Consider the following 14,131-nt stretch of genomic DNA (forward strand, 5'->3'; position numbering starts at 1 on the left):
TTTTTATTAAAGTTATCATAATGCAAAATTATGGAAGATGCTGCCTGACAAGATCATTTCCAGTGATGGTAGATTATTTTGCCTTTTAGCAGATGTCTAATCAGAACTTTACTGCATTAAAAAATTAAAATTAAAAAATATATTTCTAACTTTTAATATTTATTGCTTTCTTCAACTAAATTTTAGGATTGCAATATATAAAATAAGTAAAAATAGAGTTTCTGTAGTTGAAATGGGGTGAGGGATGTTCAAAGTCCCATTGGTAGACCTCCCAGAGTGCAGTTTAGTGGGTGTGGTGGTCACTATATACCACGAAGCAAGGCTGTGCTATAACTTTATTTCATTTATTCAGCCAGCAGAAAATATGTTAGGCAAGGCACTGTTACAGGCTAAGTAGTAGTCCAAAGACGCAGAGATAATGATCAAGCAGCTTCTGCACACGGGGCTGTAGGATTTTTCTTTTAAAATCATACAAAAGGAGTTAGGAATAGTAAACTTAATAAGTCGCTTATGAGCTTTTGCTTCAGATACCGTGTGTACAGCCACCTATGTTTTTTATCATCGGTATGGATTTGATCGGTGATGGTGTTCTGCAGACTGTACCATGGTAAACTGACTAATCAACAAGTAGAAAACTGGGGCAAGAATATGAGTATCTTTTAGTTGTCATATGAGATGAAAAGAACAGTTTAGACACACTGCTTCAAGACCAGGACTGCTGCGACTGTCTCGTGAGCCCATTAGGCAAGTTTATACCACTAGACCATGAAGCATGAAGAGGCATTACATGTAATTAATCTAGAAATCCTGGAGCCCGGCCAGATTATGTTCCATCGTTGGCACATTAACCAAGCTGGAAGCATACATAATGAGGCGAACAGTCAAGAGTCTGTTTATAGCAAATTGGTGTCGAATAATTGCAAGCTGTGAGGTCACAATATTGCCATTCAGGATTCATGAAGCCCAGAGTTAGATAATATGGCTGAGCTGCCAACTGTTTTGAAATGACACGTTCAGTAAAGTGACCCTGCCTTGCAGTGGTACCTCTTTTTTAAGTGAAAAATTTTAGTGATGTGTAGCTCTCTCAGGTAGGTAAAAAGAAGGGCACACTCTGGCTAGAAACTGGAATTGGAGTGAAAAAGCACACATTTTTTATGTATGGAGCAATCTGAAAGGATACCACCTGCCCTTGACCCCTCAATTCATACACCCTTCTGATTATGTGTCAGTTCAGTTCAGTTCAGTCGCTCAGTCGTGTCCGACTCTGCGACCCCATGAATCGCAGCACGCCAGGCTTCCCTGTCCATCACCATCTCCCAGAGTACACTCAGACTCACGTCCATCGAGTCAGGGATGCCATCCAGCCATCTCATCCTCTGTCGTCCCCTTCTCCTGCCCCCAATCCCTCCCAGCATCAGAGTCTTTTCGAATGAGTCAGCTCTTTGCATGAGGTGGCCAAAGTACTGGAGCTTCAGCTTTAGCATCAATACTTCCAAAGAAATCCCAGGATTGATCTCCTTCAGAATGGACTGGTTGGATCTCCTTGCAGTCCAAGGGACTCTCAAGAGTCTTCTGCAACACCACAGCTCAAAAGCATCAATTCTTCGGCACTCAGCCTTCTTCATAGTCCAACTCTCACATCCATACATGACCACAGGAAAAACCATAGCCTTGACTAGACGGACCTTAGTCGGCAAACTAATGTCTCTGCTTTTGAATATACTATCTAGATTGGTCATAACTTTTCTTCCAAGGAGTAAGTGTCTTTTAATTTCATGGCTGCAGTCACCATCTGCAGTGATTTTGGAGCCCCAAAAAATAAAGTCTGACACTGTTTCTACTGTTTCCCCATCTATTTCCCGTGAAGTGATGGGACCAGATCCTGTGATCTTCGTTTTCTGAATGTTGAGCTTGAAGCCAACTTTTTCACTCTGCTCTTTCACTTTCATCAAGAGGCTTTTTAGTTCCTCTTCACTTTCTGCCATAAGGGTGGTGTCATCTGCATATCTGAAGTGATTGATATTTCTCCCAGCAATCTTGATTCCAGCTTGTGTTTCTTCCAACCCAGCGTTTCTCATGATGTACTCTGCATATAAGTTACAAATAGCTGTGAAAAGGAGAGGCAAAAAGCAAAGGAGAAAAGGAAAGATATAAGCATCTGAATCCAGAGTTCCAGAGGATAGCAAGAAGAGACAAGAAAGCCTTCTTCAGTGATCAGTGCAAAGAAATAGAGGAAAAAACAGAATGGGAAAGACTAGCGATCTCTTCAAGAAAATTAGAGATACCAAGGGAACATTTCATGCAAAGACGGGCTCGATAAAGGACAGAAATGGTCTGGACCTAACAGAAGCAGAAGATATTAAGAAGAGGTGGCAAGAATACACAAAGAACTGTACAAAAAAGATCTTCACGACCAAGATAATCATGATGATGTGATCACTAATCTAGAGCCAGACATCTTGGAATGTGAAGGCAAGTGGGCTTTAGAAAGCATCACTATGAACAAAGCTAGTGGAGGTGATGGAATTCCAGTTGAGCCATTTCAAATCCTGAAAGATGATGCTGTGAAAGTGCTGCACTCAATATGCCAGCAAATTTGGAAAACTCAGCAGTGGCCACAGGACTGGAAAAGGTCCGTTTTCATTCCAATTCCAAAGAAAGGCAATGCCAAAGAATGCTCAAACTACCACACAATTCCACTCATCTCACACGCTAGTAAAGTAATGCTCAAAATTCTCCAAGCCAGGCTTCAGCAATACGTGAACCGTGAACTCCCTGATGTTCAAGCTGGTTTTAGAAAAGGCAGAGGAACCAGAGATCAAATTGCCAACATCCGCTGGATCCTGGAAAAAGCAAGAGAGTTCCAGAAAAACATCTATTTCTGCTTTATTGACTATCCAAAGCCTTTGACTATGTGAATCACAATGAACTGTGGAAAATTCTGAAAGAGATGGGAATACCAGACCACTTGACCTGCCTCTTGAGAAATCTGTATGCAGGTCAGGAGGCAACAGTTAGAACTGGACATGGAACAACAGACTGGTTCTAAATAGGAAAAGGAGTACGTCAAGGCTGATTATGTGTATTTCCTTTTAATTATGTATATGTCTCCTATAGTGAAATTTACTTTTATTTTTGTACCTTTTAATATATTCTATGTTGGAATGATTAACACAGTCTTGAATTATGTTTTTATACTTAAAATAGATAGCTGTGATTTCTAGCCTAAATAAGACTGTGCTGATGTTTTGTATTTGATGTTTCTAAATTTTATAGTTAAAAATTCGATTTATGTACTTCACGTTGAGAAATACTCCATAGCATGAAAGCCTGAAACCACCAGCTTTTCTTTAGAGGTTGCCCAGCTTGTCACGTGTATAATGATGATGTTATATAGTAACGTTGTCAGGCTCTTTTGTATTCACCGAGCTTTCTTCCCCATTGTAAGCTCCTCAAAGGAAGGATTTTTGTCTTTTCTTCTCTTTGTGTCTGGTCTGTATTACATGAAGTTTTCCGTCAGTGCTTCTGACCTACTCCGAGGATATGATACTTAGCTATGGGGAACTGTTTATAGTTGAGATTAAATTGTTACCCTAGGACATCATGAGACTGGCTCATTTTCATTAAGTTTTTCAGAAGTCACTTCCATACAGGGGTATTTTCTGGTCACCCTCTAGCGATATCCTGGTACCTTAGGTCCTGTTCTTCAGAGAATTAACCCTGTCTGCAGATATGCTTTTGTCTTTGTTTGTTTTCCTCCCCACAATGATACAAGCTCTTTGAGATCAAAAGCTTGTGTACTTGACGCCTAGAGCAGTACCAGACATAGCAGTTGTTTAACGGATATTTGTTGACCCACTGGTTTTTGATATATGTATTTGATCTTAACTTTCAATTACATTTGCATGTGGATTTTTTTCCTGTTCTTTTCCAGTTTTTCAGAAACATTGGAATTGGCAGATGACATGGCCATTGATATTCCGCATATTTGGTTGTACCTTGCTGAACTGGTGACTCCCATGTTAAAAGAAGGCGGAATCTCCATGAGAGAACTCATCACGTAAGTTGTGCTTGTTTCTTTGTATGTATTTCTAGTTAACCTGGCAGAACTCACCAGCTGGCTTTTAGCTTAGTGCTGTTTCTTCAGTGTTTTTGGAGACTTTCACACCCAGCCCGTGGCTCTTTAAGACTTCTAATTTCGGTATAAAAATGTTACGTTTTTCTAAATTAGAGAAGTGATGGGGATATAATAGCCCTGTGGTTCATTAACATTAGATATGGCTTCAGAATCATGTAATTGGAAAGTGATTGCTCCTGGAAGCTTAATGTTAATCTGGCTTTTATGTCTCTCATTGCTCCAGTGCTGTAAGAATTTATAGTTCCTTGTGATAACCTGTCAGATTGTGGTACCTGCATGGTACGTGCTCAGGTTGTTTTGAAAGAACCTGAGCTGTTAGGCATTCCTAGATTTGTACAGGAATGGGCAATTGTTGCTACCTTGTGTAGGCTAGTATTTCTCCCAAAACTGTTCACATAGTCCAACTCTGCATACTTGTGTATCCCTATGAGAGTCACAAGTGTATTATAGCACACTAAAGGTTATGACAGTCCTGTAAGCAAAGCAACAGATAAAAATTATTTCGCTTTGTTTCAGTCAGCATCACTTCATTTAATTGTTGAATCCTTTTATTGAGGAATAATTGTTAATATACTGTGGAACATAGTTTGTGAAATACTGATTCAACTATAGGAAAATTGGTTCCTTTCTGTTTCATCCATATTCTAAAGAAAAGCTTCCTTTCTTAAACTTATTTCATAAGCAGGCTTCACACCTTCCTGTTACCTAAGGTGCTTCTCTCCTTTCAGCTTAAAGTGGAACTTACATAAACAGAGTAAGTGAGACTGATCATTGCATTGCTTTTGTCACTGAAACAGAGAAAAAGGCAAAACCCAGGAATTGTAAAGCCTCCTTCCAGCTTCTCAATGAGGCATAAAAACCCGAGGTCTCAGAACTACTTCCGCTGAAAATTGTTACTTTGAGCATGTTCTGGAGCTTGGACTTTCCCAGTATTGTTTAGGTTGTACAGTATCTGTTCTTTTGGCACACTTTGTTTGCCTGTTTTTTAAAACAGAAAATTTGTTCAGAGGTACTTAAGCACTACTTGTATCTTTTACAGAGAATTTTGCAAACCTTTACTTCCTGTTGGAAGAGCTGGAATCTTGATTTCTGAAATATTGCACCTTCTATGCAAACAAATGGTGAGTGTTAAACTTAGTATTGGACTTAGCAGTGTATTAGGAAGTGTCATGATTTTGATCTTGGTTTGTCTGTGAAAAACTTGGGTATCGCTGTGTAAGTAATTCTGTTAACTTCTATTATTTGGGGGGAAAAAAAAGAGTGAGGTCTCTGGTTCAGTCTAGTTTCTTCCAAAGGTATATTTCCCTTTCTGTTCTCTACTAATTTGGGAAGAATTATCTAATCTCAGCTAGATTTGGTAAAATTGAAAGAATCTCAAAATGTGTTTTAATTTATTTTCTCTTGAAGCAAAATGGCTATATTATTTATACTTTATTATAATGGATTTTGATTAAAATTCCTCTGCTTTCAGAGAAAGAGGAGATTCATGAAATGATTAATTTTATGATTTTTGGAGAGTTGACTCATTGGAAAAGACCCTGATGCTGAGAGGGATTGGGGGCAGGAGGAGAAGGGGACGACAGAGGATGAGATGGCTGGATGGCATCACCGACTCGATGGACGTGAATCTGAGTGAACTCCGGGAGTTGGTGATGGACAGGGAGGCCTGGCATGCTGCGATTCACGGGGTTGCAAAGAGTCGGACATGACTGAGCGACTGAACCGAACTGAATCTGATTAGAAATAGGTGGTAAAAATTCATGTTGATATTGCTTACACATGGAATCTAAAACACAAATGAACTTATCTGTGCAATAGAAACAGAGTTTCAGAATAGAGAACGGGCTTGTGGTTGCCAAGGGGATGGGGAAATTGTTTGGGAGTCTGGGTTGGCAGATGCAAACCGCATCTGCTGTGCACATAATGGATGAACAGTGAGGACCTCTTGTATAGCTCAGGGAAATATCAATATCCTGTGATAAACTATAATGGAGAAGGATATGAAGAAGACCGTGTGTATGTATATATGTAACTGAATCACTTTGCTGTACAGCAGAAATTAACACAACATGGTAAATTAACTATACTTCAATAAAATGATTTTTTAATGGAAAAAAGAAATAGGTGGTGAAAATTATTCTGCAGGATTGTGAATTTCTATGTTAGAGTTGCATTTATTTTAGAATTTATTTATAATTACTGCATAATTCTCTGCAAAGCCCTTTGCCAGGATTTTAGTCTACAAAGATGACTAAACCTTCAAAGAATTTATAGACTGGAAGGGGAGACAGACAAATCTTAACCAAAAAATTGTGTCAGTGCTATATTAGAGGTTAAGAGGTTTGGAAAAGTGGTATAGCTTCCCAAAGAGGAAGGTGATGTAACTCCTGGGGTGAGAAACATCAAAACAAAACTCACTTGGAAAGTTCTAGAGTGATTTCTGACTTATTCATACCACAGCAAGAGATACTGGGATGATAGAATTCACTCTTTTGTCAGTTCAGTTCAGTCGCTCAGTCATGTCCGACTCTTTGCAACCCCATGAATCGCAGCACGCCAGGCCTCCCTGTCCATCACCAACTCCCGGAGTTTACTCAGACTCATGTCCATCAAGTCAGTGATGCCATCCAGCCATCTCATCCCCGGTCATCCCCTTCTCCTCCTGCCCCCAATCCCTCCCATCATCAGGGTCTTTTCCAATGAGTCAACTCTTCGCATGAGGTGGCCAAAGTACTGGAGTTTCAGCTTTAGCATCATTCCTTCCAAAGAAATCCCAGGGTTGATCTCCTTCAGAATGGACTGGTTGAATCTCCTTGCAGTCGAAGGGACTCTCAAGAGTCTTCTCCAACACCACAGTTCAACAGTATCGATTCTTTGGCGCTCAGCTTTCTTCACAGTCCAACTCTCACATCCATACATGACCACTGGAAAAACCATAGCCTTGACTAGACGGACCTTAGTTGGCAAACTAATGTCTCTGCTTTTGAATATGCTGCCTAGGTTGATCATAACTTTCCTTCCAAGGAGTAAGCATCTTTTAATTTCATGGCTGCAGTCACCATCTGCAGTGATTTTAGAGCCCAAAAAAATAGAGTCTGACACTGTTTCCACTGTTTCCCCATCTATTTCCCATGAAGTGATGGGAGCGGATGCCATGATCTTCGTTTTCTGAATGTTGAGCTTGAAGCCAACTTTTTCACTCTCCTCTTTTACTTTCATCCAGAGGCTTTTTAGTTCCTCTTCACTTTCTGCCATAAGGGTGGTGTCATCTGCATATCTGAGGTTATTGATATTTCTCCCGGCAATCTTGATTCCAGCTTGTGCTTCTTCCAGCCCAGCATTTCTCATGATGTACTCTGCATAGAAGTTAAATAAGCAGGGTGACAGTATACAGCCTTGACGTACTCCTTTTCCTATTTGAAACCAGTCTGTCGTTCCATGTTTTGTAGGCACTGATAAAAAACAAAACAAAATAGCATATCATTTCTGTGTCTAAATCTGCAGAAGTTCCCCTGTATCTAGTTTGTGTGATAATTACTCATAGATAGGTATACTGAATAGTCTCATCTCTAGTCCTAGGTGATTATCTATATATTTTATTACTACCCTTTGCTTGATGGCACTGAACTTTTTATTGAACCCTAATTTCTAGATCCAGAATTTTCTTCTCCTCTTCTGCCTATTTAACTTCATCCCTTAAAATTCAAAGTCTTGTTAACATTTATTTGTAGAAACAGAAAGCAGATTCTCACTTTTCCTAACTAAAACAAAATTCTCATAGAACATAAACTCTGAAATTAAGCTAGAGTTAAAATCCTAGCTCTGCCAGGTTATCAGCTATGCTCTGGGCTAATTAGTCTATGAAATAACTGGTACGTGTTCCTTAGATGACAGTTGCAGCCTCAAAGCCTGACGCTTTGCTTTATCACTGTGATTTGGTTCAGGGAGTGGACTTGAACATCCTCATCAGTTTTCCAACTGACAGCAGCTCTTCTCTGCTGTTTGTTGGGCTCCACCTTGCACTTCTTGCCCTTGAAGTAATTCTCATTTCTTGTTCAGGAGCAATGACTTCCTTAATCATTCTCATGTTAAGTAGCATAATGATAACCTACTATAAAGAGGGCCTCCAGCAAGGCTTATTGAATAGCTTTAATCACCAATGCATATAGCACTGTCCAGGAAAAGAGACAGTTTTGAATTTATAAGTTGTGTGAATTAAACTCTTTTTAGATGATTATATTCAAAAACACACCAAACACCAAACTCGCCAATCCCCAGATTGGTCATCTGGTAAAAGAAATTATTGAACCTTAAGCAACTGTACTTCACTTACCACTACATTTATGTACATTCAGACATCTCAGCTTAAAAGCTGAGAATCGTTAAGAAGTTAACCTCATATCAGCACAAGGAAAAGTTTCCGTTTTTTTTAGCCTTCACAGTTTGGCACTCTTGACTTTTTTTTCCTCCTTCCAATGTAGAAGTAAATGAGCTGGACTTAATCTCTGTTTTAGAGCCATAAGAAAGTGGGAGCCCTATGGAGGGAGGCTGACCTCAGCTGGAAGGACTTTTTACCAGAAGGGGAAGATGTACATAATTTTCTCTTGGAGCAGGTGAGTAGAAGCAAGGTTTATACCTCCTGTTTGATAGTAGTTGATCTGTTTCTTAGAGGAGATAAAAGTAATTGCATCAGTATTCCGGTTATTAAGTGAAAGTTAAAATTGTTCAGTCGTGTCCGACTCTTTATGACCCCATGAACTGTAATCTGCCAGGCTTCTCTGTCCATGGAATTCTCCAGGCAAGAATACTAGAATGGGTAGCCATTCACTTCTCCAGGGAGTCTTCCCAACCCAGGGATTGAACCCAGGTCTCCCACATAGCAAGCGGATTCTTTACTGTCTAAGTCACTAGGGAAGCCCCCAGTTTTTAAAATTAGACCAAAATAGGAATCATGGTCAAGATGTCATTTTAAGTCTATACTTTTAATGCCACTTTACCCTCAAAAAGACTCGTGCTTCCTAAGGAGAAATATTTTCTGATCTCTTGTCGGAACCAATCACAGTTCTCATCTGGGAACTTTTAACAACCTCATGGCTTTTTGTGTATGCGTTCATTAGATTATAGATAAAAAATAAAGATTTAAGAAATTAGACACATTTTGAAAACAAGTTACATGTATCCATGAACCAGGAATGAAATTGATAAATAAAGCAGGGGTAATAGGGCTAAAGCTGCAAGTCTTCTGAGCTCTGGGTCTGAAAGCAGATAGAAATAAGTCAGAAATGATTTCTGTAGGGTAATAGCCTCTTACAAGGTACAAGATTGGAGACAGGCTTACTGCATGTCACTAAGTGGAAAATCGATAAATAAGTGTTAGGAAGGTAGGTACGGTTTTATAGACAGAACCTTAGCTAAGCTGCCTACGGACTTAGTAACTGGATCCAGAAATCCACAACAAGGCAGGAGGCTCCACGATTGATAAAATCTGGTCCTAAAAAAAAATTCTTCTCAAAATTATGCTGCAAATCAAAATCCTGAAACATCTGAGGAAAATAACTGCTGAGATAGCCTATAAATTCAGCAATAAGGAGAAAAAAGTCAATCTTAGGTTAAAAAAAATAATAAAGCAATCTGAAAATGATTTTAAAGCATGTATGTTTTAAGTTGGATAAAGACATTAGATTCACAGTGGACTTTAGCTTTCTTTTAGTTTTAAACTAGATACACAAAGGAGCACTCCCGCCATGGTAATAAGAGCCTACTTAAGGCATAATTTATCTTTCATTGCTGGGATCATAGAACATGGAAGAAACTTCCAAGTAACAAAAAGAATGAAGGGGAGAAAGCCAAAGATGAAATCTGAATTCTGAGCAGTAAGCACATGTGAGAATCCCCATGGACAGAGAAGCCTGGTGGGCTACAGTCCACGGGGTCGCAAAGGAACTAAGCACAAGCACGTGCGAAGGGCATGTTGCCTAATACCTCTTGGAGTGCTCCCAGAGATCCTGAAGAAGCTGCAATGGTCCTGGTTCAGTAGCAACCCAGCTCCACGAAGCACCAAACCAAAATGCTCTTTGGAGAAAACATACTCAACTTACCTCTTATTTTCTGCAAGTTAACAGTGTCCAAATGTATGAGTTAATACTTAGAGTTCATTTAACATATAATGAAGTAAGTAACCAAGAGTGAGAGTAAACAGGGAATAAATGTAGGATTTAGACTCTGGAGACTTGAAATAATAGAATGATAACTCATAATATAAAATAACACTATTTAAAAAAGAAAGTCACAAAAATGAGCACAGATATAAAAAATGAGCACAGATATAAAAAATATGCACAGATATAAAAAGAGAAGAAACTAGGTAGAATTCTGATAGATGTTAATAAAATTTAGGGGCTAGAAAGAGAAAGTCTGTAATGTGTCTAACTGAAATCCTAGAGGGGAAATCAGAATGGAGAAGAGAAGAGATTGTGGCTAAGACTTTTCCAGAGCTGAAAAATATATGAATCTGTAGAAAGCACATGTATACCACATAGGATAGTTACACTTTAGTGAAACTGCATAATATCAAGAAAGAAAAAAAGAAAAGATTTTAAAGTAGCTAGAAAGAAGAAGCATATTACCTCCAAAGGAAAAACAAATTTTGCAATAACAACAATGAAAACCCAATTGTATACTGTCAATCAAAGTGTTACAAAGATGACAATAAAAGATGGTGGAATAATTTTAAAGTACTGAGAAAACATGAGTTAATCTAGAGTTGACTTCCAAATAAGCTAACCTTTAAGAAGGGCAATATATATTTAGAAACTTAGTAACAGACTTTTAAATAACCCATGAGTCAAATAAATCATAAAAGATATTTAAAAAATATTTTGTACTGGATGAAAGTGAAAAGCCCATAAAAGTTTGTGGGATACAACTAAAGCAGTATTAGAGTGAAGTTTTTAGCACTGAACGCCTGATGTAGAAAAGAAGTATGGTCACAAATGATTAACTTCAGCTTTAACCTTACAAAATTAGAAAAAGGAAGAGCAAATAAAACTCAAAAGTAAATAGAAAAAAGGAAATAACAAAAAGCAGAGCAGAAATCAGTGAAACAGAAGAACAATAAAGGAGTCACTGAAGTCAAAAGCTGGTTCTTTGAGAAGATAAAGTTGATAAACCCCTAGCTAAACTAATCAGGAAAAATAAAAGAGAAGGCACAAATTTCTAATAAAAAGAATGAGAGAGGTGACATTGTACATATTCTACACGTAATAAATACATCAGCTTAGTTGAAATGAGTAAATTTCTTGAGCAAGAAGAAACTAATAGAGCAAGAAGAAAAACAGATAACGTGAATATCCTATTAAAGAAATTTTAGTAGTTAAAAATGTTCCCTCAAAAAACAGTCCGGGCTCGGATGAGTTCTACCAAACGTTAAAGGAAAAAGTAATGCCAGTTTTGCAAAACTTTCATACTAATTCTTCCAAAGCGTTGAACAGGAGAGACCGTTTTCCATCTCATTCTATGAGGTCAGCATTACATTGATGACTAGACAAAGGCATTTCAAGAAAAGAGAACTATAGACTAATTCCTAATTAACACAGAGAAAATTTTGTTGACTAAATTTGACAAATGCACTACCAGAACCAGGATAATGCTTGATGAAAAAAGAGTGTGGTAAATTTCAGTGATTTTGGAATTTTGCCTAGAGAGCTACCAGCCTCCAGCTGTCTGGTAGACAGCTGAAAGGACAGTCGTTCTGTCTTTCTGGTGCCAGATTGAGCAATAATGACCTCGTCCTCCAAAGACTGGTGCTGTGTCTTTTAATCTGCCTACCACTTCACCAGGGACCCATCTCAGGACCTTGATGTTTCCATCCCTCATTCTGAAGTGACTTCTCAGACAGGGTGTGTTACAGAAGCTTACACTGAACACATCTGAGTCTTCCCCATACCTCTCTCTTTTTCTCCTCGGATCCAGATAGTCACTGAAATTTCTGAATGGTCACTGGCTGACAGTAGAGATAGTGAATCAGAGATTTCAGTAACCACACAAAAGAAGGAATATGGTCCTTATCAGAAAGTCACTAAATAACACATAACTACAACATCAGCAGTTCCTAGGTAAAGGAGAGAATCTGATGTCCAGACTTAGCACATTTCAAGGTCTGGTTTTCAACAACAAATTATAAAGTATGCAAAGAAACAGGAAAATACAGCTCTTTAAAAGGGAAAAAAGAAACTGGCAGAAAGCATCCCTGGGGAAGCCCAAACATTGGGCTTACTAGACAAGGGCTTTATCTGTGCTCCAGTTACTAAAGAAGACCATGGAGGAAGAAATAAAGGGAATCAGAATGATGAACTGAACAAGCTGAGAATACCAGTAAAGAGGTAGAAATTATAAAAAGGAGCCAAACAGAAACTGAAAAGTGACAATAGCCAAAATGAAACATTAACTAGAAGTCTCAGCAGCAGGTCTGAACAGACGGATCAGTCAGTGACCTTGGAAACAGCACAGCTGGAATTTCTCAGTCAGGAATCGCTGATTCAGCACTGATTTACTATGATGAAAATCCATCTTTAGTATTTGCAGATACACCTTTTATTAATTGTTTTCCCAATGAAATTTCTGGCATTGTTACATGAAACTGAATATCATTGAATTTTTTTAATAAAAATGTCCCTATTGTTGTTTATTTTTTGAAAAGCTTTTAATTATAATAATACATATTGAAAAATTAATCCATTTAACATATAAAAGGCTTTAAAAGAAGAAATTACTCAGTATGAGGAGCAGAAAGAAAAAAGAATTAAGAAAAATGAAGAGTCTACGGACTTAGGGGACAGCATCAAGCATGTCAGTATATCATAATGGAGCCCCAGAGAAGAGAGAAAGGGACAGAAGAAAATATTTAAAGAAATAATGGTTGAAAATTTCCCAAATTTGATCAAAGATATGATTCTACATATTTATGAATTTCAACAAACTCCAAGCAGGATAAACTCAGTTTCACAACAAGATACAATGAAACTGTTGAAAGACAGAAAACAAAGAAGAAATATTGAAAGCATCAAGAGAAAAAGTGACTCATCGCATACAGAGAAGCCTCAATAAAATTAACAGCCAATTTATTGTCAGAAACTATGATAGTCAGCAGACATTGGAATGATAAAGTTCTAAAATTTAAAGACTGTTTAAATATTTCCTACAAAAATGAGGAAGATAAGACATTCCCAGATAAAAACAGTTAGTTAGACTTGCCGTCCTAAACTGAGCCTTTCAGGTTGAAGCAAAGGGACACTAGGAGATAACTCGCAGTCATGTGAAGAAATGGAGATAACTGGCAAAGGTAACCCACAGATAGATACAAATCAGCATTGTTTTGTTTTCCATTTGTAACGCCTTTTTGTTTACTGAATGATTATGATTTAAAAGGCAGATCCATAAAATAATAAATACGTGTTAATGGGCATACATTGTATACAGATAAAATTTATGAAAACAGCTGCATAAGGATGATTCCTCATGGAATTCCCATGAGGCCCAGCGATTGTGCTTCTAGGTGTGTATCCAAGAGAAATGAAAACATGTGGTGCCCTTATTTGAAGTCAGATAAACCTGGGTTCAGATTCCAGTTTTCTCCCACTTAAGACTTTAAAATTACTTGATTTCGCTAAGCCTCAGATTCCTTACCTATGAAATGCTTATTTATAATATCTATGTTACAGAATTTTTATGAGGATTGAAAAAGAATGTTTAAGAAGCACTGAGCATAGAGAGGAACTCAGTCAACTATGCATAATGTTGTTATTAATAAAAATGTTTAGAAAACAGAAAAATGAGGCTTCAGAAAACTTGGCCATCCTTACCTTGACTTTTAGCTTTCTTCTAAAATGGCTGATGTAATGCCCTTTTTCTGGGAACCCTAGTACATTCTATAAGAGATAGTGATGAGCTGATCCATAAATTTGAAGCCCAGCTTTCTAGGTTCTAGGAAGATTA

The 14,131-nt window shown here is 38.0% G+C and overlaps 1 protein-coding gene across 1 annotated transcript in view; it reads left to right on the forward strand.

Annotated features, from left to right (window-relative positions):
* The window catches only part of EIF4G3 (eukaryotic translation initiation factor 4 gamma 3), a 359,681-nt gene that overhangs the window by 335,677 nt on the left and 9,873 nt on the right, over nucleotides 1-14,131 (forward strand). The window contains exons 30-32 of the mRNA XM_052636017.1: nucleotides 3,935-4,060; nucleotides 5,178-5,259; nucleotides 8,653-8,751. Of these exons, the coding sequence (XP_052491977.1) occupies nucleotides 3,935-4,060; nucleotides 5,178-5,259; nucleotides 8,653-8,751 (307 nt within the window). The remainder of the gene's footprint in view (nucleotides 1-3,934; nucleotides 4,061-5,177; nucleotides 5,260-8,652; nucleotides 8,752-14,131) is intronic.

The sequence above is a fragment of the Budorcas taxicolor genome, chromosome 2, assembly GCF_023091745.1.
Source record: "Budorcas taxicolor isolate Tak-1 chromosome 2, Takin1.1, whole genome shotgun sequence".
Classification (NCBI taxonomy): Eukaryota; Metazoa; Chordata; class Mammalia; order Artiodactyla; family Bovidae; genus Budorcas; species Budorcas taxicolor.